The sequence below is a fragment of the Canariomyces notabilis genome (genome assembly GCF_033297395.1).
Source record: "Canariomyces notabilis strain CBS 508.74 unplaced genomic scaffold N656scaffold_9, whole genome shotgun sequence".
In the NCBI taxonomy this organism is placed as follows: Eukaryota; Fungi; Ascomycota; class Sordariomycetes; order Sordariales; family Chaetomiaceae; genus Canariomyces; species Canariomyces notabilis.
The window spans coordinates 149,500-170,815 of NW_027041831.1; the positions used below are offsets into that span (position 1 = coordinate 149,500).

At 52.9% G+C, this 21,316-nt stretch overlaps 12 protein-coding genes across 12 annotated transcripts; 7 read left to right on the plus strand and 5 right to left on the minus strand.

Annotated features, from left to right (window-relative positions):
• Positions 1-795: 795 nt before the first annotated feature.
• N656DRAFT_768007 (uncharacterized protein) lies at positions 796-1,353 on the plus strand (the record flags this gene model as incomplete). The annotated part of the gene is made up of 1 exon (XM_064813593.1): positions 796-1,353. One exon carries the CDS (start codon positions 796-798, stop codon positions 1,351-1,353), a length of 558 nt encoding a protein of 185 aa, XP_064670584.1.
• Positions 1,354-1,573: 220 nt separating this feature from the next.
• N656DRAFT_836555 (uncharacterized protein) lies at positions 1,574-3,015 on the minus strand (the record flags this gene model as incomplete). Its single annotated transcript, XM_064818783.1, has 3 exons — positions 2,824-3,015; positions 1,986-2,689; positions 1,574-1,599 (listed from the first exon to the last, which is right to left on the minus strand). The coding sequence occupies exons 1-3, from the start codon at positions 2,937-2,939 to the stop codon at positions 1,574-1,576; spliced, it is 846 nt and encodes a 281-aa protein (XP_064670585.1). The 5' UTR covers positions 2,940-3,015.
• A 368-nt stretch (positions 3,016-3,383) lies between these two features.
• Positions 3,384-4,313, minus strand: N656DRAFT_836556 (NAD(P)-binding protein; the record flags this gene model as incomplete). The annotated part of the gene is made up of 1 exon (XM_064818784.1): positions 3,384-4,313. The coding sequence occupies one exon, from the start codon at positions 4,311-4,313 to the stop codon at positions 3,384-3,386; it is 930 nt and encodes a 309-aa protein (XP_064670586.1).
• A 1,204-nt stretch (positions 4,314-5,517) lies between these two features.
• N656DRAFT_778532 (uncharacterized protein) lies at positions 5,518-6,468 on the plus strand. The gene has a single exon (XM_064815025.1). It carries the CDS (start codon positions 5,615-5,617, stop codon positions 6,191-6,193), a length of 579 nt encoding a protein of 192 aa, XP_064670587.1. The 5' UTR covers positions 5,518-5,614; the 3' UTR covers positions 6,194-6,468.
• Positions 6,469-7,424: 956 nt separating this feature from the next.
• On the plus strand, positions 7,425-8,838 carry N656DRAFT_778533 (putative serine/threonine protein kinase). Its single transcript, XM_064815026.1, has 4 exons — positions 7,425-7,685; positions 7,750-8,027; positions 8,089-8,303; positions 8,363-8,838. The coding sequence occupies exons 1-4, from the start codon at positions 7,588-7,590 to the stop codon at positions 8,699-8,701; spliced, it is 930 nt and encodes a 309-aa protein (XP_064670588.1). The 5' UTR covers positions 7,425-7,587; the 3' UTR covers positions 8,702-8,838.
• On the minus strand, positions 8,609-9,496 carry N656DRAFT_778536 (uncharacterized protein). The gene is made up of 2 exons (XM_064815027.1): positions 8,943-9,496; positions 8,609-8,888 (listed from the first exon to the last, which is right to left on the minus strand). The coding sequence occupies exons 1-2, from the start codon at positions 9,146-9,148 to the stop codon at positions 8,789-8,791; spliced, it is 306 nt and encodes a 101-aa protein (XP_064670589.1). The 5' UTR covers positions 9,149-9,496; the 3' UTR covers positions 8,609-8,788.
• Positions 9,497-10,944: 1,448 nt separating this feature from the next.
• N656DRAFT_638377 (uncharacterized protein) lies at positions 10,945-12,338 on the plus strand. Its single transcript, XM_064810394.1, has 2 exons — positions 10,945-11,323; positions 11,449-12,338. Exons 1-2 carry the CDS (start codon positions 11,178-11,180, stop codon positions 11,999-12,001), a joined length of 699 nt encoding a protein of 232 aa, XP_064670590.1. The 5' UTR covers positions 10,945-11,177; the 3' UTR covers positions 12,002-12,338.
• On the plus strand, positions 12,139-13,360 carry N656DRAFT_638383 (uncharacterized protein). The gene is made up of 2 exons (XM_064810396.1): positions 12,139-13,030; positions 13,081-13,360. Exons 1-2 carry the CDS (start codon positions 12,276-12,278, stop codon positions 13,217-13,219), a joined length of 894 nt encoding a protein of 297 aa, XP_064670591.1. The 5' UTR covers positions 12,139-12,275; the 3' UTR covers positions 13,220-13,360.
• Positions 13,179-14,517, plus strand: N656DRAFT_638379 (uncharacterized protein). Its single transcript, XM_064810395.1, has 3 exons — positions 13,179-13,360; positions 13,434-13,539; positions 13,589-14,517. The coding sequence occupies exons 2-3, from the start codon at positions 13,437-13,439 to the stop codon at positions 14,164-14,166; spliced, it is 681 nt and encodes a 226-aa protein (XP_064670592.1). The 5' UTR covers positions 13,179-13,360; positions 13,434-13,436; the 3' UTR covers positions 14,167-14,517.
• A 617-nt stretch (positions 14,518-15,134) lies between these two features.
• On the plus strand, positions 15,135-17,074 carry N656DRAFT_708244 (beta-lactamase/transpeptidase-like protein; the record flags this gene model as incomplete). Its single annotated transcript, XM_064811491.1, has 3 exons — positions 15,135-15,639; positions 15,696-15,821; positions 15,900-17,074. The coding sequence occupies 3 exons, from the start codon at positions 15,135-15,137 to the stop codon at positions 17,072-17,074; spliced, it is 1,806 nt and encodes a 601-aa protein (XP_064670593.1).
• Positions 17,075-17,155: 81 nt separating this feature from the next.
• Positions 17,156-18,781, minus strand: N656DRAFT_638416 (RTA1 domain protein). The gene is made up of 5 exons (XM_064810398.1): positions 18,573-18,781; positions 18,425-18,524; positions 18,182-18,328; positions 17,303-18,095; positions 17,156-17,186 (listed from the first exon to the last, which is right to left on the minus strand). Exons 1-4 carry the CDS (start codon positions 18,592-18,594, stop codon positions 17,354-17,356), a joined length of 1,011 nt encoding a protein of 336 aa, XP_064670594.1. The 5' UTR covers positions 18,595-18,781; the 3' UTR covers positions 17,156-17,186; positions 17,303-17,353.
• A 607-nt stretch (positions 18,782-19,388) lies between these two features.
• On the minus strand, positions 19,389-20,353 carry N656DRAFT_789144 (glycoside hydrolase family 16 protein; the record flags this gene model as incomplete). The annotated part of the gene is made up of 3 exons (XM_064816757.1): positions 19,389-19,470; positions 19,523-20,137; positions 20,196-20,353. 3 exons carry the CDS (start codon positions 20,351-20,353, stop codon positions 19,389-19,391), a joined length of 855 nt encoding a protein of 284 aa, XP_064670595.1.
• Between the last annotated feature and the right edge of the window lie 963 nt (positions 20,354-21,316).

Here is a 21,316-nt window from a genome sequence, read left to right on the forward strand (position 1 = left end):
TTCCGACGGTTACCTGCTTCCTCCAACAAACCATCACTGCCGTGATCGTGACCGCCTCAGGCCATCTGATTACACATTTCCATTGGTCGATTGCCCCCCTGACTGACTCATTCTGCTGTTGACAGTTGAGTCTGCCTTGCGATTTCACATACTCACCTCCTTAATTCTCAAAGCTAAGAACAGCGTGGCTCTGCTGAGACGACAACCAAACCAATCATCATGGAAAATAGGACAGGTTGAAAAATTCATCATCATGAAAATAGAAAATCGACAGCAAATTGACGTTCATATGGTCGACCTCTCGCCCTGAGCGTCGGAGATAAGGGTGCGGCTGACAGTTCAACACCACGATGGCCTGACTCTCATTGGGTGTGCGGCTGTCTCACCATTCGGCTGGTCACATAGGCCCAAAATTCTTGTCTGGGACAGTGGAATGATACTAACCATGCAGGGACCGAAAAGGGGTGCAGCACGATGAAGTCTTGTGCCTTGGGTGAAGATTTGGTGGCTGAGTAGAGGACGACTACGAGGGATGAAAGTCCCCAAAGATACCTAGATGCAATGGGCCGCCCTTGGATGAGTATAACTTGACTTGTTGGCCTCTCCTCCTGCCAGGTGGTCGTCGAGCACCGTCAAGTCCGCTGCTTCTCATACAAGATTTGAAGCATCCGAGATTCCGAGTCCAACTGGGACCACCGAATACAAGCAACTCTCCTGCTATTACCAACCACAGACCGGCAGCCATCAGTCTCAAACCCAAAACACAACGAAACAGACAGCATACCAGCAGCCAAAATGCGTCTGGCCGTCCCCTTCCTCGGCCTGCTGGCCACCGCCCAAGTCCAAGCCTACCTCGACGTAGGCCACCTCATCGCACGCCAAACCTCCGTCCCCGAAGTCGAAGACATGGGCGACTGCATCTCCGCCATCATGGAAGTGGCCGGATCCGCGCCCTTCCCACCGCCCGAAATCATCGACGTCATGACCAGTTTCTACATGACGGCCACGGGTGTCACCGACTACCAGTGCGGATGGCAGACCGCTCTGCCCGGCGACCTGGTCGACGACTGGTACTCGTACCAGAGCCGGGTGCTGGACTGGTACTCGGCCAGCTCGGCCGAGCTGAACTCTGCGCTGCAGCACTGTCCGGCAGGGTATGAGAGCTCTGCCGGTCCGTGTAGTAAGAGTATCTCTGGGCTTGCGGCGCCGGTGCCTGCTACTGGGACTGCTGGTGGGAATGGGGGTAGTGGTGGTGGGGCGACGAGCAAGAATGCTGCTCCGAAGGAGACGGGGTATGTGGTGTTTACTGGTGCGGCGGTGGCTGGGTTATTGGGAGTTGTTGCGGCTCTTTGATACTTATCCTATGGAGCGTCTTGTTCTGGATCGGGGGGTGGGGGGCGGCTGCTAGGAGGTTGGCGGAGGTTCGTCCAGGTGTGGAGGAGACTCAGGGGATCAATGCATACAAAACACAACATGTTACAATGCCTGTTGTCTGAGTGTTGTATGGTGGAGGGCAGTATGGTGAAAGGGTGGCAACGGCAGGGACATGTTAATATTGGTAAATTGCCGGCATTCAGTTCTTCGAGACTTCGAGTATACCTAGCTTTATGTGATCAATTTGAGCGAAATAAAGCATTGAAACTGGGTGGGCTGGGATACTAGTACAGTGACTTGCGGATGCTATGCAGCTATGGTGCATCGGAGAAACGGCAAACCGAACCTTGTCATCGATGTGACTGGTGGCGATGCACATGGGCAAAGAAAATCTTTGATAGCCGATATCGACGCTGTATTCGAAACTCTATTCTGCGTTGCCTCGTCAAGCTCGACAGCTACGTCGCTGAATCGGTCGGAACACCCCTGGAGTACATCCCAACCGTCTCTATGATCCTTCTTACGAACTGCTCCGGCAGATCCAACATGTCTCTCGAACCCTCCTTGAACTTGAAAAGCCATAATCTTTCCACTGGTGTCAAGCAACCGACCCCTGAATACCTCCCAAAGCGCCTCATCCTCCTCACACTTTGTATCCGGGTTGGGGTAGAATGGGTTGTTGCGCCAAAACCGCTCAACCGCGCGATGAACACCTTCAAGTGTCATAGGGAGCGGCTTACAGCAGTCAAAATCCAGAACCCATAGCGCATGGTGTCCCAGGGCCGAGCTGCCAGTGGAGCAGTGAGTTCCGAGGGATGCGTTTCCCGATGCTCGAGGCCGGGCAAGAACGTATTCCACATCGCAGGCGTCGATTTCGGCAACCCAAAGCAAGAAGGCGAGAGCATCGGCTATTGCGCTTGCGTATTCGCGCGTGGGAAGCCCAAGCGCCTCCATTTGGTCAAGGTGGAGGGGGTAGTTGCGGAGGCTGATTGATCTGAGCATGCTCCGTCTGTGTCCTCCCGGGCCCGTGCTGTTGGCGTTGGCTCCGGTGCGGCGACGGCCGATATACGGGCGTATCAAGCAGTGTTCGTTTCGCTTGTCGTTGATGATGGAATCCATCTTATCCGCTGGGCCATTCCAGAATCGCTCCACGAGCAACCTTCGGACCGGGCGAGGCACAGGCAAGATGCGCTCGCTGACCAAAGCCTGGCAGGGCTTGGAGTCGGCGGGTAGTCGAGGGATAATATCGCCCCATGTTGGTGCTCCGGGGTTGAGGAAGGCCGTGTGGCTTGGAATGTTGATGCAGAAAGAGGAGCTGAAAGCGTTGGAGCCATCGAGGTCTCCGGAGGCTAAGGCTTCGATGCACGACGGATATGCTTGTGGATATTGGCTTCGTTCTCGATTGAGCGGTCCGGCAGGCCGTCTGCAAGCTTGAGAACAAGTGCGGACTCGCATTGGTCGATGTCGGGATATCGTGATGTGTCTGCCCAGACGCTGCCACAGGAGCCAAATCCGATTCGTTCAAAGGGTGTGGAGGACTGTGCGATGGTGATTTCGGAAAACATGGTGATCAGCCGGTTCGAAGGTGTTGATTGTAAGGTGTGTTGTTGATGAATGAATCAGCAATCGGGAAGAAGAACGGAGGACGGCCTGCAGAGATTGTTTACGAGCTAAGCACCTACCTAAGCCTAATGCTCAGCAACTAAGCGCACCTGCTGTGACTACACGAAATTTAGGTTAGTACTAGTACTACCTTAGTGGAAGTGCTATATAAGGTAGGTGCTTGTCAGGAACTTGAAGTCGGCACCCACTGTGGATCATGATGGATTCTGTGAAAGTGCCAATTGGGGTTGCAAGTTGTGATTGTATTGCTTGTCTCTCCCAGCGTCGCCAGAGAGCTTTCTCCCTATACACTTTTCCGTAGGATTCAGCTTTCATGATTGTAGTGGCTTAGGCTCTCTGGCCTTCGTGACCTTATTGTACAACTACTATATGTAAGGTAGTATCCCCTAGTCAGTCCCTGCAGGACGATAGGTGTCTTCAACCTCCTTCTTCTCCCTCGCCAAGAAATCCACAAAACTGCTCATCGTAATACCCCAGCTTTTCGCCTCGTCGACGTCCACATCACGAAACAGGTCGCGCATAAGAACCTGAAGGTACATCCTCGGATTCTTCGCCAGAGTATCCCCCAATTCCTCCTCCGGCAAATAGACGCGGCGAATGGCGCGGCCGGCCATCTTCGAAACCATTTCAAGCGCCACATCAACAGCCACTGTCTCCCCAACGAGAGTAACCACCTTCTCATTGGCTTTCCTGGGGTGCCGAAACGCCTCAACAGCAAAGGCAGCAATGTCCTCGGGGTCGATCAACCCGAGAGGAGTGTCCGGGTTAAAAGCAAGGTTGAAGACACCGCTCTCAGCCGCGCCGGGATACAGCAAGTGCACCTTTGGCCGCACCAGGTTGGTCATGAAGTACCCCGGGCGCAGAATTGTCCAGTACTCGAATCCGGCGTCGCGGACGGCCTGCTCTATCTTTGTCTTTGACTGCAAGCCGCGGGTGAGGAAATGATCCGGACCAAACTCAGGGGGCGCGGACGGGGTTATGGCGCCGCTGTAGACGATGTGTGAGACACCGCCGGCGGCTTTTGCGATGCGCAGGATCGTCTCGGCGGCTTTGAGTTCGCTGGCGATGTCGGCGAGATCGGGCATCAGGTTCATGAAGACCACGGTGCAGCCCGCGATGGCCGCCGAGAGCGCGGCTTCGTTCGTCCAGTCCCCGCCGAGCACCTTGACGCCGATAGAGGCCAGCGATTTGGCCGCTGACGACGAGGGGTTTCTGGTCGTTGTGTGCACTTCCCAGCCGAGACTGCGGAGCTGACGAGCCACGGCACCGCCCACCTGTCCGGTTGCGCTGCTGACGTAGACTGTTGGTGTGGCCATTGTAGGTAAGGCAGGCAAAGTACTAGGTAGTGTACGGTACGGTAGGTAGGTAGTGTTGTGGTCCCACTTGATGGACTACATGATGGCATCAGTCTTTTCCTGTTTATTCTTAAAGGAGGTCTTTATATGACTCTGAGGCCGGTGCCCAAAATTTCGCTATTGCCGAAGGATCGAACGTTCGGTCCCTTGGAATAGGAATCTCTCCGATTTGACTTCGTAATTGCCTCTTTCCTCCGGTGGGTTACTGGGTTACAGTGGTGCCAGGTATCATCTTTGGGCCTGATATACTACTAGTAGTCGAGTAGTCGAGATAACGCCGCGTTCGGCGATATTTGATCAACAGAACGCCGATTCTCAGATCCGGAGGGGAAGACCTCCGCTCATCCCGACCATAGGCGGCCGCCATCTCAAATTGGGCGGCGAAGACAGATACGAAATTTCTCCATTTTCCGTCGGTCCGGCCATCACTTCTGGTCCGATCTCCTACCAAGGGATCTTTATTCCACCGTTACTATCTCGACCGACATTGTGAGAGAAATGACGGAACAGGAGGGCGCCGGTAGGCCATAATGGGCTAGAATGAATTCTAGCATTGATGTTATATAAACAATGTCTTGTAACCCTTTTCCTAGTAAGAAATGATCATCTGATGGGGTCCTCAAAGTGTAATATAAATCCGGCCTGTTGATACGCAAGTAGTACCTACTAGGTTACTGACCTACCCGGCCTAGCAGGGGAAGGGGCTTTACTACCTTGATGTCCTTTACCTTACCTATCTATTCATGGAGGAATTCCTTCCTAATTAACGTGAACGTGGGTGTTGTTTGTTGACAGCTAAAGAAGAGAGTACTGATTGAGAAGCAGGGCGGGTTAAGGTCAGGACAGTAGTGACCCCCTGGACGGGGTGAATAGGGGTTGATGCCGATGGCAAGTTGCAGAGCGATGTTAGCTACTGCAGTGTGAGCATGTGTACCTAGGTACACAGGCATCTTCCCAAAGCGATTCTCGAAATGCTATAAGTCAAAACTGTCGGTTAATTCTTCCGACATGTCCCCAATATACGGCGACGTCGATGGTTGGCTCTCATCGTAGCCCTTAATCTAGACATATTAACCGCCCCAGATCTGATAGGAAGCTGTCAGGACATAGTACCATAATACTTATTTTTAGACAAACCAGACACTGACTGGCTCCATCACCTTACTTCCAGGTTCATGCTTATAATCCCCCTTGAACTCTGTTTACCCGAAGCTACCCATACCATCCTAGACACATCTGACTCGATCCTAGATACCGCCAAAATGTATCTCCTCCCCTTGATTGCCGCTGCTTTCTTATCCTCCGCATCCTCAGGCCCTCTCACAGCGCGGCTCGCCGAAGTTGGAACCCCCTGCGGCGCTGAGCTAGGCGACTGTCCTACCCTCACTTGCATCCCGCTCTCAAGCAACTGCACCTACTTCCCCAAATGCCGAGGAACATGCCAGGACCTCAGCGTCGAGAAGCAGCAAATCTACACGGTATGCGGCGGATGGTCGTACTACGACGACTGCGACGAACGGGTTGAGAGTTGCATGACCGACCCTCGGCACTATTACAGCTGCGGCCCCTCCTGCGATGGCATGGGCATTTGCTACCCCATCAAGGACGGATCGTGTGGGGGCAATACGGGGAGGGAATGCGGCCCGGGCAAGGTCTGCTTTGGAGGCGACAACATGAAACCGGGAGTCGGATATCTGTGCGATCTGAACATCGAGACGGGGGAGAAGATATGCGGTGGGGTATGTTTGCCGCTTAGGTTCGGGTCTGATGGGTATGAGAAGAGCAAAGAGGCCGAGGTGGTCAGGACGGATCAGGATGGTTGGCAGGGCGAGAATCCTTGAGTCAGAGTCAAAAGGGGCTGAGTGGCTGGCTACCTTACCTGCCGAGTTCGCATCCCGTCTTTGACGCCAGAACCAAAGAAAACATGAAGGAATCGATCTTTCCTCTCTTCACACTGCTAATACTATGCGACCTAATTCATCCAGCGATGTATTCTATAGTATCACTCATTCGAGTCGTATTAGGGGCGCAGTGTAGAGCCATACCAAACCCCAACCCTGGCCAGGCGGTTGGTCTACGCCCACGCCCGTTCCCACCATCCCACGCACTCACACCCGCCAACCTACCTAAGAACGTCCTAACTACAATGCCCTGACTGCAATGCCCTAACTGCAATGCCCTGACTGCAATGCCCTGACTGCAATGCCCTGACTGCAATGCCCTGACTGCAATGCCCTGACTGCAATGCCCTGACTGTAGTAATTGCCTAACTATATGGATCTTGATTGAACTGAAAGTAACGATTTGAATCATTTGGTAGTAGGACTTGACTATGACGATTCGACTGTGATGATTTGAGTGTAGTGAATCAATCTAACTACGAGGGTGCACTTGTAACCCTGACTGCGATACCCTAACTATAACAAGCAAACTACGATACCTAACTATAGTGACTTGACTATAAAGAATGTAACTATGAATCTTATAACTATATTGGCCCAATTACGTTGTCTGAATTGAACTGCTTGTAATTGATGTAAATGTTAATGTATAGGGTGTAGTTAAGCCTGGCTTGTAAGTCAGGTTACAGGGGTGGATGGAATACTAGGGTTAGGGGTATGTGTGACACTTCCCCCTAGGAGGTGTAGACTGCGCCGCTAGTATCACTTATTCTTTTCTCAGCGCCAGTTAAAGAACAAGGACAAGGCAGATGAAAAGTAGATTATCTAGCCCTTGGGTAGTAGTCCTTTGCATACATCGTTTATGTTTGTGATTTCAAACTTAAAATTTTGGCATTGCCCTTATAATTGTTGGTGAAGCCAGATTAGTTCCCAACGACGTGCAGTGGAATAATTATGATGTTAACCCCTTGTTGGAAACTTGGAAATTTGGAAACAGCGTACGGAGGTAGCCGTATAAATTCTACTTCCCCGGGTATGCAACTACTGGCCGATTGCCCGTCCCGCATATGCACTTAAGGGGCACTATGATCTTGATAGTGCCGCTTAAATGCGTTGATGCGAAGCCAATAGGTAAACGCAAAGATTTCCCAACATTTTGGTTGGTCGGTGCACTCACTGCACTGTGTTTTTCAGCGCGCCAAAGTCCTTTGCTGCACTCGCCCGTCCCTTGACCTTCGTTAAGGTGCACTTCACTTCTACTGCGGATGTCTCGGCCACAGTCTCCAGAAAGAGCTCAATTGAAGCAGGAAAGCATTGACAGCGGCTCAGACAAGATGACAGCTGTCTTGCTGAAAGCTGGCGAGGTCTTTAGGGGCAAAACAGGTATATACACCATCGGAAAGCAACTTCAAGAAACCGTCTGGCTTGCAAGGTAATTCCCGCCTCTCTTTCGGTAACACGTGGCGGATATAGGACTGAGCGATGAACGAACCTAGCAACCAAAGTAAAGAGACGGTCGTCTTTAAGAGTGTTCGGCACTGGCGGCTCCAGAACGAACGCGACATTTTGATGCGTTACCAGTCCAAAACGCCGTATATACGCCCCTTTTTGGATGAAATCGACGAGCCGCCAGCGCTTATCTTGAAGCATCTGGACGACGACCTGCTCCATGCTTCAGCAACCAAGACTCTCACTCGGCACGAAGTGAAGTTTGTCGCTCGGCGCGTGCTCGAAGCTTTATCTCTCCTACATCGCGATGGGTTTGTCCACACAGGTCTGGTGTCTCCACCCAACGGTGCCTCCAGATGGATGCCTACTGAACTGGTATCTTACAGATATCAAGCCTAGCAATGTTCTTGTGAATTACGGAAATGACGAGACGAACCGGTTTACCGACATCCAGCTGTGTGACTTTGAAAGCACGGTCAAGGATGACTCGAAATACGCATTAGAAGGTGCTCAGATCGGAACAGCTATGTTCAGAAGCCCTGAAGCTCATCTAGAGATGAGATGGGGTACTCCAACGGATATCTGGTCATTTGGCACTATGGTAAACCCGCAGCACCCGACCAAAAGACAGTAATGGAAACTGACTGGCGTTTTGTACAGCTGATTAGCTTGATCTACGGTCGAGGCTTCCACATCTTCAAACCCAAGGTTCCAATCGACCACGAGGACTACGGTGTTGAGGTCCTCTTGAAGCAATACCGATGTTTCGGGCCTTTCCCTCTCTCATACAAGGAGATCGCCGACGATGAGCGGCTGGCGGTCCTGACATGGATCATGGAAAACTCTCCTAAGGAAACATTGAGGCCGTTCCACATGACCACGGAACGTGAAATCTGCAGGGAAGATCGGGACTTCATTTGCAAGATCATGAAATTGGATCCGAGAGACCGGCCAAGCGCCCAAGAGCTTCTGGAAGACCCATGGTTTGCAGATGTTTGACGTTTGGGCCATTATCGCTATCGATGACTGAGAATACATGTACCTTCACTTCCATTCCAACCAGACACCATTTTCAGAAGCAACCCATTATTTCTTAGGGAAATGGACGCTCTTGCCGTTTCCGTCTGCGTCAAAACAAACCCCGGTGTAGTGCTCGACGGGATCGTCACTTGTGTGTTCCTTCTCTCTGCTGGCTCATTAGCGTCGATCTCGTGGGGCCCGGAGGATACATCATGGATACCTTTGACACACGTCCACCGTTCCATCGGGGATCAAGTCCACCCGATCACGAACTGCTCGTTCAAAGCCGGGGCCTTGCTGCAACGCGATGGATTCAGGGCGCTTCCAAGCCGACGTCTCTGTGGCTACAGAGAGGGTGATCTTTTGGGCCCCCTTCATGATGGAGCCTACGGGTATCTTCTTTTTGATCGCGTTGAAGGTAGACATTGTGGATTACCGCGTCACGCTGGGCTGGGCAGGATAAATAAATTCCAAAGTTCTTGAGTTCACGTGCTTAAAAAAATGAGGGTGATGAGGTCTGATCAAGAATTCCATTGTCAATCGCAAGGCGTCAGGGCATAGCATCTCTTATAGACAGCGCAGGTTCCCGAAGCCGGTGACGAGCGTGGTCCAATGACCTTGCTAGCCCCCCCAATAGCTTCGGGATACGCGCGCGCGAGAGAGTGATTTGAGACAGCTGTTCTCTGCTCGTCACTCAGCAGCTGGGTTTCATTGTGCTTGTGACTCTGTCCTGTTTGTTGGTGATGGCAAAGCCCAGCCCGAGGCCCCACAACATAAGGGGACCTGAATTTTACTGCAGCGGCCGTGGGCCCGCCCGCCCGGCCCGGCGTTTAACTTTGGGGATTCATACTCCACAGCAGCGGCTAAGCAGAAGATCGGACACCTGCAACTCTGAACTACGAAAGAGCTGGCTGAGTTGAATGTGCATCACTGCACCTAGGTACCTATTTACAAGAACGTGGCAGAGACGGAGGCGCTTGAGAGGTATAAGCGCCCTCGCGCAGCACACTGCGGTATAAGTTCAGCGAATTAATGACTCTGCTACGGTGCTACCCGTTCGAAGAGCAATCTCAAGCGCTGTATCCATACAGAATCGACAAAGCAAGGGGCCTAAACTTCGCGAGTATTTTCCGTGGGTTATAGCACTGCGAGGCCCAAACACCTTCTCGTCACTTGCCCTGTATCCCTCGCAGTCGCTTGTAGCCTTACTTGTTGGAGCTCCAAGACGGCTAGTCGGATCGGGGCCATCGGGCGTGTGGCGCGAACAACCGCGCCGAATGGAACACTACCCGTACACTGCCCACTTTTCCCTCAGTTGCGTTTACAATTAGAGTCTAACCTGCACATAAGAATCAGGTCCGGAACTCCAATTTTGATGCTTATACCCAGGTTATTCTTAGTCCCAGGGTAGATACATAACCCTAACCCAGACCAAAAGTTGCCCAAATCGGGGCCAAAATGCCTATCTTCAGGGTTTGATGTTCGGTCCCCCAGCCCCAGCCAGGGGTTCACCCATACTTTCGCTCACCTGTATATAAGAATAATCCTGAATTTGTATGGGTTACTAAGCAAAGTTTGTAAGAATAAGTCCGTTTCCCAGGTTATTCTTATTTGCCATACAAAATGGCTCGGGAACCCTAATTTTGATTCCTATACCCAGGTTATTCTGATGTCTCGTATTCTTATGTGCAGGTTAGACTGTAGCCCGGCGTTGGTCCCCCAATGCCCGGATAAGTACCGGTAGTACGAAGTAGGGCAGAGCACAAGTAGGTAGTTGGCACTACTGTGTAAATTTGTTTCCCTTTTGTTCAAGTTGCTTCTCCCCTATGCAAGTCCTCAACGAATCAAACCCCAAGGAAATGCAGCTCGGCACACCTCACACATTTGGGTGCATGTTGTTGCTTGGCAAGATTGTGTTGTGCACTCAAAGCAGTGGGTGTTAGGGGCTTAGGTCACGGCTATGTGAGCAGGACTAACATCGGTGAGCCGAATTACCTTCTGTATGTACAGTAGAGTACAGGAGATACCGGTAGGTGAAATGGTCCCCCAAAAGAGCGGTGGCCTAGCGAACGAGCAAAACGTAGACCCGGATGCAAGCTCTCAGCCTCTCAGAACTGGAAATGTGCCAGCCTATGACAGCGTGTAAAAACACGTGTCTTGCGTACATGCACACACATGAGGGAAAACTTTGACAGGCTACTATTGAGTACTATCTGCAACTTCTGCTGTGTAGGGCTGGTGCGGATCAATGCACCTGACGGGACGGGAACTTATACAATTTGCCCACCCATACTGGCCATCTGACGCCCATCGCACCTTGCATACCAGTGACATTCAGTAAAGATACCCTCATGGTAGCTATTCGAGCGCTTCGCCTTGTCTTTGAAAGCACTACTTGACCACATTCAAACACCACCACGTGCACGCTCCCGGCCGCCGAAAGTCCTCCAATACAATGGAATGCGCTTTTCCTGCGCTGGAAATCCTGGCCGAGCCGGAGCTCGAGTTTGATAGTTCGACACTGGTTCATGGGAAGCATGAAGCAGTTCTTGAGACTTCCAAGACCAAGGCAACGAGCACACTCCATGGAGTCAAGGGCGGGTTAGTACATCCTCAAAATTGATGGTGATTTCTGGGCATCAAGATGTTCTTTCGACAACATGGACTGCACGGCCTTGAAAAAGCGTCGTATGTTGGTGTATTTCGGCTAACTGGCTTCCTTACAGCGAAGAAGTGGAATTAGCAACCACCTCGAACCGCAGCGAAGGTACCAATGAAACCATGGAAACCACGTTTAGCGGTAGCACAAAATGCGACGAACCCAACCCGCAGTGGCCGGAGACTACTGGCATGTACAAGGAAGCCTTCAGAAAACCAAACGAACCGGGTTATATGCCATTGACCATCGCGAACGTATGGAAACTCATGACAGGGGGCGATCAAAGGCTCAGCACCAAGCGAGACGACATGTACGGGATGATATTCTCGCTTTATCCGTTACTGAAGACAGCCAACCCTTATGTGGCCGATCGGCTCGCCAATCACTATGCATCTCTGTTCTGCCGGCTGGAGCAATGGGAACCTCCCATGCTTGGCATACGGGATGAAACCACGGCTGTTGCAATCTTACGCCCATTCGTGTGTGTATGCGAAACCTGTGCCAGCCCTAACGACTTCGGATCCTTTGATGAATGGGCCGGCCACAACGACGAGGCCCATCGACTGCATACCAAGTGTTGGTCCGATCCTGAAAATCTCACCCGTGACGTTGCCACTTGAACCGTGCAAGTTCTGCGGCCAAAGGGTTTGGTTCTGGGAGAGCTTGGAGCATCAAGCCTTCCACTTGTATCATGTGGCCCACGGGTTCTTGCAAGTCGCGTGGAAACATATTCAGGCAAACCCCAAGTTCAAGTTGTCTTCGGAGATTCGACAGTATTTTGTGGAAGTGGTGGAATTGGGCTTGTTTTTCCAATCTACTTCAAGTTCGTCATCTTGGAGTCTTGAGGCAACACCGGAGACCTTAAGAGCAGGGGTTTAAGAGCTGGACACAGTTATGATGGATGGGTTCATTGGAGAGCTGGACACAGCTATGAAAGGTGGGTCCATGCTCATCGAAGAGCTGGTCACAGCTATGAAGGGTGGGTGGAACTTTTCCCAACCTGATCCGTCATCCTGGGTTCACGATGTGGATTCAACTACGGCAGATGTTGAAAATACATCTACAAAAAGAGCAGGAGAAGACACGTATAGAGACCTACCCGTGATTTTGCGTCAAGACGAAGAGGGAGGCCCATTATCATCAGAGGCCGCTTCTACATCACCCTCTCTGCTCGCATCCACACCAGAGCCGTTCACAATCATCAAGCAGGTTGGTGTGGCCAATATCCAACTACGACTGACGCTCTCCCCAAACACAACTCTCCGCCTACAACAAAGGGCCGAAGATGATGATCAGTGCACTTCATCGGATTCTTCTTCTGAAGAAACCAACGACGCAGACTACGATGCTCAGGATCCTGCAGGTGGGCATGGAAACAGCCAGTTCAACGGTGCTTCGGAGAGAGTGCAAGAAGACCCCGTGAAAGGGGCCGGACAGGCAGACTCAGGAGCCTCAGGCGGGAATGGTCGAGATAGCCACGATCGGGACAACGAGCCAAGGGAACAGAAAAGACGCAAGTTACGCCGTGCTGGCAGTAATCGTCCAAGACTAGCCTGCCCATACCAAGTGTTTGAGGCGGCAACGCTGGACTGTTTCCAACGGGGGCCTCGCAATCCCCATGGAGGCTGTGAAGATATCTATCGACTTAGGTATGCCCATTCATCCACCTCTGAGGCTCGAGACTAACACAAGTGTTAAGGCAACATCTAGCCCGTCGCCACATGCCATCGCGTCGTTGCATGCGGTGCTGGAAGTCGTTTGAGAGTCCAAACATGGCGAGAGAGCACGAGCAGCAGTCCGGCTGTGAGGACAGACTTCTTCCAGATTTGAGCGCTTGATGCGGCCTGAGGATGAGCTGTTCGTGCAACAAACCCAGACCATCGCATCGGAAGAGGACGCTTGGTGGGCGCTGTTCCAGCGACTAATCCCAGACATGGACGGACGAGATGTCGACACACTGAAACTTGACTATTCGCCTTGTGAGTGGCTAACCAGACTTTAAGTGCAAAGTCTGGAAGTATATCGTTGGAGGGTGGCTGATCAAAAACAAAGATCATGTTCATCGAGGCACCTCTTTCATCATTCCCGCCATCAATATTCCAACATCAGTTGTTGAAGCAATGCCTTCACAATTTGGCACGTCTGCGATTGATCCATTGTAAGTGGCCACTCAGTGATAACGCTTACCGTCGTCTGATCAAGAAAAGATACCGTTCGTGCTGATAAGCAGCGTTGTAGTGACACGCCCATGGATGGGTTCCCCTTTACGTTGGACGGGAACGCATGCCCATCTTCACCATCGAATTTCCTCTTCCGGGATTTCTCAGTGCCCGTCTTTGAGGTACCGGACACGCAGGGCCTAGCAGGTGGCCTACAACTGCCCGAAATTACAATATCAAGCTCGGACTCTAGCGTTTACACACTTTCATCGACGTCCAAGGGCAAGCGGCCAATGTACGGGAGCAGCACCACAACTTTGACATCAACGGCGGATTCCTCTGACTCCCAACCTGACCCACGAGAGACTGCATCTGCCAGCACATCAAAGGTTGCAAGCCAGATGCAATTGGAAAGAAACCACTTGCGGCTCAAGACGCGATGCGAACATCTCGAAAAGGAGAACGCACAGATGCGCGAGGATAAATCTGCGAACAGCAAAGACTTAATTCGGGCAGAGGCTGTATTAGAGGGCGTGCTAAGTTCGGCCGAATTATCTCAGGGAGTGTTTGAGAGCCTGAGCGAGCTAGCAGATATTTTGTTGGCCATGAGGCGCAGGCTGAGCTGATATAGCGCTACAGTATGTTTTGTTTGGATACCCCCTGTTTGCCCCTTACTTCCTGTTTACTTTGCTGCCGGATAGAGAAAACCAGCACCAAATCATAAACTACCCGGATACCTTACAATCTCGTTCTCTTAATCCATGAAGCTAATGTGGCTGAATCTTCACGTGTCTCCATTCAAGCCATGGACGGATGAAATACCATCCGATATTACCTCTCGGGGACATATCATGGAACTTGCTGGAATTGTTGCTTGAGGATCATTCCCAAAATCCTAGACACGCCTAATTACTATTGTATGCTCGAAAGGCGTCATGTTGGGTTGAGTAATGAAATTTTTTGAGAATTAGTCACCGCTGCTGGTATGAATGGAGGCAGGACGAACATCGATGTTCTGCTCAGCCTCGTTGCCCCGACCCCGGCAAATACGATGAATGCGAGGGTGGAACCCTGGGTCCCTAGCGAGCACCAATCTGATCGCTGTAAGGCTCCATAAGACCCGCAGCCCACTTACTGTAACCTTAACTGCACATCATTGCCCCTGCCGTAGCATCGGACGCCGGACCCCGACCGCCCCACCCGCCCCGTCTCCCGCTCCCCGGGTCCACGACTCCACAGATCCGCGTATTGCGGGTACACTGTGGAACCGTACACCATGCCCCAATGGACCGGGACTCGCTAGTTTGTGCCTTGTGATTGGCAACCTGCAGGTGGATGTCCATTGTCATCGTTTTCCCCGGGTAGAGATTGCCATGTTGATGGCGCAGGCCGTGAGGCTCATCAGAGCTACTACCGAACGTCATGTTGGATTATTATATGCTAAGTAATCATGAAGTTGGGGGGTTGAAACCAATATACTATAAGAGGGCAGGATCCCAAAGAGTCTTTGTCTTGAATACAGCACACTTTCAAGCAACACTTGCAAGCAACACTCGCTATATACAGTTGCTTATATAAATCCTTCCCGTTAATGATGAAGTTCGCCTTTCTGTCTCTGCTGGCAGCCAGCCATGCCACCACAACCGCCCTCGAGTGCCAGCAGCACGGCCCCATCCTCCCCCGACCCCTCGACTTGAACCACTCCAAGACCTTCCGTCGCGCCCTCGACAATCTCACCAGCGTGCTGGATTCGGCCGTCGCTGGACGCATCAAGGCCGGATGGGACACTCGCAACACGTCAATCTCTGTCGGACTCGTCAGCCTGGATCAGGCCAAGCCCTCGGTTCCTCTATGGGAATTTCACCACCTCGCCAAAGGCAACGTCAACGGCACCAAACGCTTGGATCGGAACTCCCAGTACTTGATCGGCTCTGTTTCCAAGGTCATTTCGGATGCCATCCTGCTTCGAAGCGGGGTCAATATTGATGAACCGGTTACCAAGTTCCTCCCGTCTCTCAACAATGCTTCGTCGTTGATCTCTTGGAATAACATCACCTTGCGAGCGCTGGCCTCTCAGTTAGCTGGGATCCCTCCAAACTGTATGTACATCCCGCCTGAAGATTACACCATGGGGAAGGGCTAATTTGTGGCGTAGATGGTTTCTCCGAGTACTTCTACCTCAAATCCTACTTCCAAACCCTCGGTTTCCCGCCGATCGACGACTCCGAGTTCGGATCTTGCGGCATCATCGGTCTCCCCTACGGGCCTTGCACTCAAGACCGTAAGCCCAGCCTCCTTGTCCCTCCAACATTCCCCCCTAGCAGATCCAAAATGAACCTAACCTTCAACCCCCCGCCAGAAATCCTCCAAGGCATGCTCACCCTCCACCCCATCGCGCCACCCATGTCCCGCCCCGTCTACTCCAACATCGCCTACACCCTCTTCACCTACGCCCTCTCCGCCCGCACCGGCAAGAACTACACCCAGCTCGTCCAAGACCTGATCTCCACCCCCTTCAACATGCCCAACACCTTCCCCAGCGTCAGCCCGTTCCCGGCCGCCATGGACTCTTCGCGAGCCGTCATCCCGCCTGTCGACAACAGCTGGGGCTCCAACTACGCCGACAACGCGCCCGGCGGGGGGCTCGTCTCGACCCTTGCCGATTTGTCGTCGTTCCTGCACGCCATCCTGTCCCACACGGTGCTCGACACAGAAACCAAAGTCCGGGAATGGCTCCAACCGCGCAGCTTCGCGGGGTCGCGCAACAGTTTTGTCGGCACTCCCTGGGAGATCTTCCGCCCTGCTCCTGAACTGCTGTTCCCCGCTGACGTGATCGCCCAAGGCGGGGGGCATACGGTGACCATTCTGGAAAAGGGCGGCGCGGCGTACGGGTATAACGCGTATATCTCCGTGTTGGATGAGTATGGCGTGGGGGTGGTGATTCTCACGGCAGGCGACACCAATGCCGTGCTGGGGGTTCATGATGCCGTGCTGAGCGTGCTTGTCCCCGCCGTGGATGCAGCCGCGAGGGAGAGCGCACAGAAGGAGTACGCGGGACGGTTTCTCGGCAAGACGACGCCGGCTACGGGGAATATGCCTGTCAATGCGACGATTGAGATCGATGCCAAGTCGATGAGGCTGGTTGGGCTGAGCAGTAATGGCACGGATATGCTGGCTTCGTTTGCGGAGGTCTGGGCGGTGACGATGGGCATGGTCATGCCCGGCACGGGGCTGGCTGAAGAGTGGAGGCTGTATCCGGCGGAGATTTCCACGCCGGGGAGGTTGGCTGATGGGAAGAAGGTGGTGAGGGAGGATTGGAGGATCATGTGGGCGCTGGAGTCGGAGTTTGAGTCGGAGCTACCAGGAAGGGGAATCAGTGAGCAGAATTGTCTGAGCTGGACCGCGGCGGATTGGGTGTACTGGGGTGGCGAGCCGATTGATCGGTTTGTGTTTGTCAAGGATGCTAAGGACGGACGCGTGCTTGGGCTGGAAGTGCCGTTCTTGAGGACGGAGGTTATGAAGAAGGCGAGGTAAGAAGTTGCGAGTTGGATCTGCTCACCGTCAAAGAGGTGTAGGAATAAGCAGGGCACCTGCGTCATAGGCCTCGGATGGTTGGTGAGGATGTGGATAATACTCTAGATGGACCCTGTGGTTCCAGTTAGCTGGTTTCTAGTATCAAAGTGAAATCAACAAAGTATTTCCGCCAGCGCTGTTATACCGGCTGGTGATGGGCTGGTAAAAGGGGAAGAGCAAAGTACCTACCCTACCAGTAGCTGCATGGCAGTAGAAAGACACAAATCATCCCCGTCAAGATCACGCTCTTCCAGTGGCCCTTCTCCTTTTCAGAGTATACCCATTATTTTCCCAAAAAGGCTTGTTGTGACCACCACGGGCTGTCAGCGAGGCAAACGGATCGAAGAAGGTCTGGGTTAATGAGCGTGAGTCCTTCCACCCCGGCCCCTTCAAAAGCGTAACGCCGTCTTGGGCAAGATATGTCCTGTGATCCTCAGGTAAGTAGTGACGCGGATGCCAAACGTTCCAAAGCACCAGGGCGATGAGCAACGGCGTCGCCTCAAACACGTAGAAATACCACTCGTACCGCAACGATGGCCTCAGGCTCGAAGTATCAAAGCCAGTGACGTTGCCATTGATCGGCGGCGGGACACTGAAGTGTTCAACAACGCGGTAGATCGTCCTCGCAAGGATGAGCAGCATGCTCAGATATGCCATAACCGAAGGGCGTATGACTTTCCGAGAGTTAATCCCCCCGATATGGCACGCGCGGTGCAAGATACCCGCCATAAGGAAGAAGGTGGCTATAATAAAGATCTGGACCAGGAGAGACGCTCTTGTCACGGTGTCGCCTAGGTTGATGAGCTTGTCGGCAATGTCACGGTTGGCGAGATACGACACGCCGAGCGCAGTAAGGAGCTCAACGATGACGCAGAGACTGGCAAAGGTGATGAGCAAGCGGCCAGGGTGCATCAGGGCGAAGTACGGGACGAAGTGGAAGATGCGCCCGAGGATCTGGAAGTTGGCTAGCTCGAGAACGGGTCTACGTTTCCCGGGTTAAGACAGACCAATTAACAAGCCAAACCCAATCATAAATCGAGAGAAGGATGCAATGAGTGGGAAACATACGGAGCTAGATAGATCAGGAGAGTACTAGCCGTGTAGACTTGAGCGTCATCATAGTGGAACGCGCCGTATGCCCGAACTGCAAATCCTGCAACCAGCAGGACGGAGTAGAACGGCAGCAGGACGGTTATTCCGAAGCATTTGTAGTAACTAAATATCGGTTTAAATCGAACAAGTTAGTTCTTTGCGAGGCATGATAGACTCAAGAAGAACCATTCGCCAGGGTAAAGAAGATACAGTACTGACATGCACTGCCATAGGTGTAGTACCCCCGACACGGCGAATGCGGCTGCAAAGAAAATGGCCGCCCCCTTGTTAGGTTCGTAGATGTAGATGCTGCTCGGCACTATGCCTAGTCAGCGGGAGGCAGCAATACTCACGAACGGTAACATACCAAGGCTGGATTCCGACATCATCGACCAGTGACCAGCTAGTAGTAACTAGATGAATTGATAAGGCCGGCGCAAGACATGCGAGATAGCGTGGAATGTTGACAACGGCAAGCCGCAGAGAAGTTAGAAGTGCGCAGCTAGCCCCGGTGTGGATTGCGACCTGGCTTCACGAAGCTTAAGGAACAAAAGCTGAGATGTCGGATGTCGGGAGTCGCAACATGAATGCGATCTTGTCTTCCGCGATTCAGCCCACGCGTATTTCCGTGAAACCAGGGGGTCCGGAGCTGGCGAATCGGAGTGCTGTGCAGTCCCGAAAATCCGAAAAGTCAGCAGAGGGTCTTGGCAGCCCCCTTGGAGTCGAAGACCGGTGAGACTGCCTTGGGCCATGGGCCAGCTGATAGGAGGTCAAAAGTCAAGGCATACATATCATCCGACAACAGTACTCCTGTGTGCAGGAAACTGCAACATAATCAGGCAGATTGAAGCGAAGTGTATATACAAAACCAAGTCAAGCCACCTGCACATCAGTGCGACCTCAAATCTCACCTAACCATGACATCTTGAACCCCAGTCTCCCAGAATCGAGTTAATCCAGGCTACCTATTGACCGCTGCAGTGTAGCATAGGTATCGTATTCATCCTGGAGGTTAGACGCCAGAAAAGGGGGGAAGGGGGAAGCTAAAACCGGAAACGCCGTGTCCCTCCGCAAGGCCGATCATGGACCATGGAGATTACCTCTTCCTCCCCTATATCGCCTAATGAAACCAGGGCCTAGTATTTCGAGCCCATAATCTATAAAGATACCGTGCGTTAATCGTTCACGTCGTGTATACAGCTGTATACTGAACCTCCATCATGCTGCCATAGCTGTCGGCGGTCGCGCCGTTGGGGGCGCCAGGCCTATTCGCAGTGTCAGCTTTGACCGAATGGTTGAGTAAACTCATGCACCCACCAGTTCCCGCCCACGGCAACATTCAGAATCATAAACAGGGGCGAGTGCGTCAGCGCATTCCAGATGCCCTGATCCCCAATCTGCGCGCCCGTCAGGGTATGGTAGACGCCGCCGTCTTTCATCCACCTGATAACCTCATTTTGCCAGTTGCCCCGGCCAGCCTCGAGATCAATCTGCAGCGTCCACGTGTGCCATCCATTATCCGGCAGGCCGACAGTGCCGCCGCGGCCGATGGGCTCGTTACATGGCCCGCCCTGGCTGACGCCGCAGTGGACGGTGCCGTAGGCGGTTGGCGCACCGTTGACCGTCTCCATGATGTCGATCTCGCCGCACTGCGGCCAGGGGACGCCGTGCCGGATGCTGTCGCCGAGCAGCCAGAAAGCGGGCCAGATGCCCTGCTTGTTGCTCTGCGCATTGTCACCGAAGCGAATGACCGCCTCGAACACGGTGATTTTGCCCGGTTGCGGAGTGAAGCTCGCTTTGGACTCGATGCGCCCAGAGGTCCACTGTCCTGAGGGCGATTTGCGCGGGACTATTTGGACTGTGCCGCCGCCCGAGATTTGCAGGTTCTGGTTGGACGTCGTATAGTCCTGGACTTCATTGTTTGTATGGACACTGGAAGATTCTCAGTTAGTAATGACCGTTCTCATGATGTTGGAGTTTGAGGTTGTACCCGGTGACAATGTTCCATATTCCACCGTTGGGGCTTTCGCCTGCGTTTCCAGGAAAGGCGTCAGACCAAATAAGCCGGTATCCAGGATACACCGGGGGTTGAAGAGCCGAGACGAGTCCGGCAAAAAGGGGCCCCAAGGCCAAAGTGCTTGCGCGCATGGTTTCGGCCTGCTTCGATAAGCGTGAAACCGAGCAACTGCTAAGCTGAGAAGGAGTGAAGCACCGCACAAGACGCGGCTTTGATCTGGCGAAGGAGAGTGGTGAATCGGCCCTGGCCGGCTTCAAAAAGGAATGTCGGAAAAAGCCCGCTTGGAGATATCAAGAAAGGAATGAACCGCAGTCCCTCGGAAGCCAAGCTCGAGAACCGGGAAGAAAAGTTGAAAGCAAGGAATGCAAGTGAAAGGCAAGAACCGGGCTTGGTAGAGAATGTAATGCTTGAAGCAGACGCGCAGCGAGCGGGAGAAATGGCCACGAAAAGACAACAAACCGGGAGTATATTGGCCACCATATATGCCGGCGATATTGGCCGCCACACCTGACCGGGGACGGAGGCGGAGAGGTCGATCTCGACCTCAGAGTTGATGGTACCGACTCGAACCGGGGTCTGGAAGCAAACCTCTGGACATCTGATTGGGATTCCCTTCGGACAGTGTTGCATCGACTCCATCGAGCAAGAAACGACAGAAAACGGACCCCCACCGTCCCAAGGGGTTGTTCAATTCTCAATGGCTGCCCAGCCAGGCTTCAAGCGTGGGCTTTGCCATTGGGAATGCTGACAGCGTAGCGACGGGGCCGATGAGAAAAGCCCAAAGCTGCAGAAAAAGCTGGCTATATGATCGCGCGATATGGATGAGCTTCACCTCACCTAACGCCAGATTCGCAAAGCCCAGTCTCCCGGGTACCTCCTCCCGCCAGCGCTTGTGCAAGGCGAGCAAGGCAGAGGGAGGTTGACTCTGCCGCAAGGGGCCCAGGGGTCAAAAAACAAGGAACACCCGCCCCTACCCACCATTATGCATGCCATGTGGAATCCCCACAAGCCACCAACTGCCTGCAGGGCTGGCAGAGATGAAACACATGCACGAATTCGCTTAGCGTGAGATGTCATCGAGCCTCTCAATCTAC

Coding starts and splice junctions, on each gene's coding strand:
- N656DRAFT_778533 (XM_064815026.1), top strand. CDS start 7,588: ATGACAGCTGTCTTGCTGAAAGCTGGCGAGGTCTTTAGGGGCAAAACA. Junction 7,686..7,749: donor GAAACCGTCTGGCTTGCAAG/GTAATTCCCGCC, acceptor GAACGAACCTAG/CAACCAAAGTAAAGAGACGG. Junction 8,304..8,362: donor TCTGGTCATTTGGCACTATG/GTAAACCCGCAG, acceptor CGTTTTGTACAG/CTGATTAGCTTGATCTACGG.
- N656DRAFT_638383 (XM_064810396.1), top strand. CDS start 12,276: ATGATGGATGGGTTCATTGGAGAGCTGGACACAGCTATGAAAGGTGGG. Junction 13,031..13,080: donor GAAGATATCTATCGACTTAG/GTATGCCCATTC, acceptor ACAAGTGTTAAG/GCAACATCTAGCCCGTCGCC.
- N656DRAFT_638377 (XM_064810394.1), top strand. CDS start 11,178: ATGGAATGCGCTTTTCCTGCGCTGGAAATCCTGGCCGAGCCGGAGCTC. Junction 11,324..11,448: donor CTCCATGGAGTCAAGGGCGG/GTTAGTACATCC, acceptor GCTTCCTTACAG/CGAAGAAGTGGAATTAGCAA.
- N656DRAFT_638379 (XM_064810395.1), top strand. CDS start 13,437: ATGTTCATCGAGGCACCTCTTTCATCATTCCCGCCATCAATATTCCAA. Junction 13,540..13,588: donor ACGTCTGCGATTGATCCATT/GTAAGTGGCCAC, acceptor GATCAAGAAAAG/ATACCGTTCGTGCTGATAAG.
- N656DRAFT_638416 (XM_064810398.1), bottom strand. CDS start 18,594: ATGATGTCGGAATCCAGCCTTG. Junction 18,525..18,572: donor GATGTCGGAATCCAGCCTTG/GTATGTTACCGT, acceptor GACTAGGCATAG/TGCCGAGCAGCATCTACATC. Junction 18,096..18,181: donor CTCCTGATCTATCTAGCTCC/GTATGTTTCCCA, acceptor CGGGAAACGTAG/ACCCGTTCTCGAGCTAGCCA.
- N656DRAFT_778532 (XM_064815025.1), top strand. CDS start 5,615: ATGTATCTCCTCCCCTTGATTGCCGCTGCTTTCTTATCCTCCGCATCC.
- N656DRAFT_778536 (XM_064815027.1), bottom strand. CDS start 9,148: ATGTCTACCTTCAACGCGATCAAAAAGAAGATACCCGTAGGCTCCATC. Junction 8,889..8,942: donor ACGGTGGACGTGTGTCAAAG/GTATCCATGATG, acceptor ATGAGCCAGCAG/AGAGAAGGAACACACAAGTG.